Source organism: Egretta garzetta, unplaced genomic scaffold, assembly GCF_000687185.1.
Source record: "Egretta garzetta isolate BGI_Z169 unplaced genomic scaffold, ASM68718v1 scaffold329, whole genome shotgun sequence".
NCBI lineage: Eukaryota > Metazoa > Chordata > Aves > Pelecaniformes > Ardeidae > Egretta > Egretta garzetta.
Genome location: NW_009269999.1, coordinates 5736875 through 5742444, shown reverse-complemented (window position 1 = coordinate 5742444; position 5570 = coordinate 5736875). Strand labels below are relative to the sequence as shown.

Sequence of the window (5570 nt, the reverse complement as noted above, 5' to 3'; positions counted from 1 at the left end):
CCGCCCCCAGCATCCGTGCGCAGGCGTGTTTGGCCCGCAGCCCCTCCGAGGTCGCTGTCCTGCCCTCCCGTCGCTTTTAAGAGCTACCAGCCGGGAAAGGAGCATGCCGCCCTCTTTTAGGCCAGTCATGACGGCGTATCCTAGAAATACTGCCTGTGAAATGCTAGAAATGCTGCACGGGTGCTTGCTGTGGTGAGAGAACTGAGGTTCCCCCCTGCCTCCCAGTCTTCCCCAGTTGAAAAGAAAAAGTCATAAAAGTAATGGTTTTCATGCTGGAGCCCTGGGATTACTGGATAGCGGAGTATCTGTCTCTGAGATTCATGTTGTTCTGATCCAGCAGCAACCATGTCATATTACAACAGCCAGCATTCATTCACCCACCACTCTTTTGTGTTCGTGCAGGGGATCCTGATGTCTCCAAGGTAGTAGCTGATGAAACCACAGTCCTTGATGTCCCTACTGAGTTTAGCAGGCCAGCCACCACACACTTCCACAGGCTGCAAGAAGAGGAAAGCACAACTTCTGAACATGAGCTGTGGCAAGCCAGGGTGCTGAGGACTGAGAATCAGCACCTTGAGACCATCTCGACCATTAAGGCCAATGGCAGGTGCAAGGAAGAATTGGATGAGGGTGTGGATCCCGGATCTGCAGCAGAAAAAGTGGAGATGGGGCATAAAGAGGCATGTCCAGGAGACCTGGATCTGTTGTCGCCCTCAAGCGGGGTTTGGCTCAATGCTCGTTTGGTTGGCAAGCCATGCAAGGTGCATGCTCTGGCCAGCCAGCTCCAGAAGTGCCTGCAGGACTGTAGCGGCAAGACAGCTGGGTGGGAATCCCAGCAGCCCAGTCCTTCTGAAGGAGAGAGTGTAGAGACTTGTGAGAAAGAGAGCAAAGCTTCCAAAGACTCCACACTGGTATTCCCAGACCATGGGGAAAAGGGCCCACTGGAGGGCCCTGAGGGGCACGAGGAGTATACGGAGCTGGTGAAGTGTCATTCTGGCAGCCCAGGCCCCCGACCAAAAGCTGTGTCCCAGAAGGAGATGATCAAGCGCAGGTACCGCTGTGGGGAGTGTGGTAAAGCCTTCCTGCAGCTCTGCCACCTCAAGAAGCACCGCTTTGTCCATGCTGGCCACAAGCCCTTCCTGTGCACAGAGTGTGGCAAGAGCTATAGTTCAGAGGAGAGCTTTAAGGCCCATGTGCTGGCCCACCGGGGTGTGCGGCCTTTCCAGTGCACCCAGTGCGACAAGGCTTACTGCACCAAGCGAGACTTGCAGGAGCACCAGGTCCTGCACACTGGCCAGCGCCCCTTCTCCTGCGAGCAGTGTGGCAAGGCCTTTGCACGCCGGCCCTCTCTCCGCATTCACAGAAAGATCCACTTGGCCACAGGGACTGGCCCAGCTGGTCCCAAGGGATGCCAGTGTGCCATATGTGGACGCCACCTGGCCAACCCTGGCTCCTTGCGCAACCACATGCGCCTGCACACCGGGGAGCGCCCTTACGCCTGTCCCTACTGTGCCAAGGACTTCCGACAGCAGAGCAACCTGCGCGAGCACCTCCGGCTGCACACGGGTGAGAAGCCCTACCAGTGCCGCTTCTGTGGCGACGCCTTCCCCAAGCTGCCAGAGCTGCGGCGCCATCTCATCTCCCACACGGGTGAGGCCCACCTATGCACCGTGTGCGGCAAGGCGCTGCGGGACCCCCACACGTTGCGAGCCCACGAGCGCTTGCACACAGGCGAGCGCCCTTTTCGCTGTGAGCAGTGCGGCAAGTCCTACACCCTGGCCACGAAGCTGCGGCGCCACCAGAAATCCCACCTGGCTGACAAGCCCTACAGATGCGAGCTCTGTGGCATGGGCTACACCCTTCCCCAGAGCCTTGCGCGCCATGTGCTGACCCACAAGGTCGAAAAGGACCCCAAGGAACTCACCACTGCAGTGTCCTCACTTGATGTGGACCCACCCCAGGCAGCAAGGAAAAGGCCTCAGAGGAAGGGCCACCAGGAGGAAGTTGCGGCAGAGCCCACCTTGCTCATGGTGGAGGTGCCAGGACCAGCAAATGAGGCTGAGCTGCTGATCGCAGCCAGCAGTCACTGCATTGCTACTTACCAGTCTCAGGGCAGCCCCCCAGATCCTGGGGTGCATGGGAGGCCCACTGGGCATTTGCCATCAGCAAAGGACATCATTGAAATCACCATCTCCGAGCATGAGGACAAATGCATTGTAGTGCAGGACGAGGGCTCACCAAGTGATGTGGTCATCATTCAGGAGGGGTTGGGCTTCGGAGCAGTGGCAGAAGTGGTGGAGGTTGAGACTGGGACCTGACTATCCCAGCCTGCCCTGGCTGATCTTCCTCTGTACTTATTAAAATGGGGTAAAAAAACAACAAAGCCCCTAGTTCTCTTGTCTCTCTGTGGCAACAAGGCCCTGCAGCTCAGCCCCAGGCAGAATTAGCAGTCCTGGAGGTAACTGCCTGCATAGACCTGGGTCTTTTCGGTAGCTGCCCCTTGGAGCTGTGAGCCTACATGTGCCTCATGCTGCGCCTGGTGCAGAGAAGGTGCTGGCTGTTGATGGGAATAGCTTCTTAGAGAAGACTCCTGCAGTGTTAATGAGCAGTGCTTTTGCTCTGCCTGTGTTACGCTGTCAGTGGGTGACAGCGTGCTGTGGGGAAGGCAGGAAAAGTCTCAAAGCAGCAGCTTTGAACAATGCCTTCCTTTCAAGTTTTTCTTTCTCTAATTAATTGTTGCTATTCAAGCACTTTCCTGGGCTTTTACTCGTGGAGCTCAGCAGCGCTTCCGATCATATGAAGGTGACGCTGATGGCAGGCATTGCTGGGAAGCGGCTTCCCAACTGTTTGCAAGGTGTCTCTCTTACGGGTTTTTTTGAGGAGCATTTTTCACAAATAGTGGAAACAAAGTCCTGCCCTGGAGCTGGGGCTGCGTGTTCCTACTCCATTGTCACCTGTTCTGCTTGCTCTCGGCTTCCTGGCCTTACAGTGACTGGATGGTCTGTCTGAGGACATGAAAGGATACCTTCATGCCTCACTGTGCAAATAGCATTGTACGGTGCAATTTTCACTGTCCTCAGCTGAGAGGCTCCTCACCTCTCCAGGTAAGGGTCCAACAGTTCATCTCGGTATGCTCAGATTTTGTCATTCCCCTTTGCATTCAAGTTGGTTTCGTTAATCTGTTTCCCTTGTTCTTTTTCTCACATTCTTGCTTCCTCTCTTCCACTTCCTCCCCGCTCCTGCAGCAAAAAGCTAAAGGACAGCACCACCACAGCTACACCCCAATATTCCCACTGCTCAATCTTTAGTGCTCATTTGCCAGCTGAGGCACGCTGAAGGAAATTGGTCACGTTTTGGGAAGGAGGTGCACAGTTCCCAATGCCATGTGAACATGGCCTTGTAGGAAGAGACCAACAATACCAGCCCTAACAGAGGTCTTTCAGACTTGCCCACCCTGCACTCCCTTTTCATGTGTTGTACAAACACTGCTTTCATTTGCTGCATCCTCAGTTTTAGCTGTTCTTGGTCCCCATCTTGCCCCTCTCTAACATCTGCATTTCCCAAAAAAAGTTTTGTTTAGGGCCTAAATTATCTGGGCTTTTTATGGCCACTGCACAAGAGGAGGGTATAGTGTCACCGGGGAACTGTCGGTAGCACGGTTCCCTTTTGGGGTGCTGTGAACACAGTAATGTGACGATCTGAAAAGTGCTCTTTGTAGTTTCCACATTCAACTTTTTTCCACAAACTTTTACGACCGATTTGCAAAGGTGCTGCAGTCAGATGTGAAGTAAGGATGGAAGGTGAATTCAGCTGATAAACCTTTGAGTGTCCTTATTTTCAGCTATTTTCTTTGAAGTCAGGGGGCAGATGAGCTCAGTCTTCGCCCTGAGCGCTTGGAGGCAGACCAGTGAGAGCAGAGGTGTACGAGGGGGGCTTCTACTTGAAGCCACAGCGCTTCCTACTGCTCTCCCTTTGGTGCCTATCCTAACTCTTGCAGTTTCCAAATATTGACACAGCTGCAAAGTGTTCTCACTGGAGTTGGGCTCGTGCGCTGTGTTTGAAGCATGTGCCCTGTGTCACAGCACAACTGGGAGAGAGGGGGGAGCAACTGGGGGAAGGGAAAGGGGGAAATCCAGGCCCCTGTTGCTTAATCTGCTGACTTACAGCTACCTTCTTCATTCTGAGATAATAGGAGAGAAAAAGTAGGAGCAATTATGAATTAGGAGGTCCTCACAGAAACATTTTTCACCTAACAGTTGATCTGAGTAGGTAGGGGCAGGTCTGTGCTGTGCTGCACGTATCACTTGGCTGCAGGATACACTTAGCTGGCTAATCCTGACTGAGGAGCCCATAGGTGCCTCCCACCGGGCACCGGGTGATGATGCCACCATCGTGTCTTTGTCTTTATCTTGGAAGCAGCATGTTCTTATGTGAACACCTTTTGCTTGACAGCAAAATGATGAATAAAGTTGTTTCCTCCTAAGAAAATCCTACAAAAAGTCTGAAGACCCCCGATGCTGGTGAACCTCAACATGGATGGGATCTGTGCTGCATGCCATAGCCTGACTAGATATCTGTCCGATGCTGTACAGCTTGGTGTTTGCAGCATCTGAAGGGGTGTAGGATTATCCAATGCTATACCCTTTCTTGTGTAAATGGTATTTTAATTAATACATTATGGGCTCTCAGTGTCTTTCTTACTGGATCCATAGCAAACACTTGTACCAGTGCATTACATTTGGTGTCATCAGCAGGATCCTGGTGAGAAACACCTTACTGGAAGAAGGATAGTGAGGAAAAGGATGGTCCCATACGCTGGCGTGAGGAACAGTCACAAAGCATGCTGCATTATAATGCCAATAATCACTGTGCTTTGGGGCAGCAGACACATGGGTCAGCTGGCTGGCTGGAGATCTCACCCACCCAGGACCCTTACACCTTCAGGCAGCAAGCACACAGGTCTCCAGGCTGGTGCAGCTCCACCATGCTGGCAGGGCTTCAACAGGGCTTTGGGGTGCTGCTGCAATGCTCCAGGGTGACAAGTGCACAGGTCTGTCAGATGGTTGGGGTCCTTCATGCTGGCACGGCCTCACCAGGTATCAGGCTTGCACGTAAACTCAAGTGTTATGCATAAACCTCAACATGGCCAGGGTTCAACCCTTGGCCAACTTGTAAACTGGCTTAAATCTGGCCAAGGCATTTGAATGAAAGGGTGGCAGCGGGCTGCGAGGGACAGAAGACAATTTGCTGGGTCCTGAATTCCTCCCTGCTTGGCAGCTCCCCCAGGAAACCCCTGTGTGAGGCAATGGGGGATTCATCCTTTGTGATTGTACTGGAAATGTTACAACTGGTGATCAAACTGTATAACTTCAGGAAAATACTCAGAAATGCCCCAACTATTGAACCAGCAAACTGTCTCTGTCACAGAGCAGAAGAAGGCCCAGGAAAAGAGGCCAAGGCCAAACTCTCTATACTCTGCTCCCTGGAAGTTGGAAAAATAGTTACATAGGACATAAACAATTGCCAAAGGCTTTCTTCACTTAAAAAGAAGAGTCAGCTCATTGAGGGAA

General features: G+C 52.7%; 1 protein-coding gene across 1 annotated transcript; it reads left to right on the top strand.

Annotated features, from left to right (window-relative positions):
• The first annotated feature begins 8 nt into the window (after positions 1 to 8).
• Positions 9 to 4072, top strand: ZNF408 (zinc finger protein 408). The gene has a single exon (XM_035902888.1). The coding sequence runs from the start codon at positions 666 to 668 to the stop codon at positions 2316 to 2318; it is 1653 nt and encodes a 550-aa protein (XP_035758781.1). The 5' UTR covers positions 9 to 665; the 3' UTR covers positions 2319 to 4072.
• Positions 4073 to 5570: the final 1498 nt, after the last annotated feature.

Coding starts and splice junctions, on each gene's coding strand:
- ZNF408 (XM_035902888.1), top strand. CDS start 666: ATGGGGCATAAAGAGGCATGTCCAGGAGACCTGGATCTGTTGTCGCCC.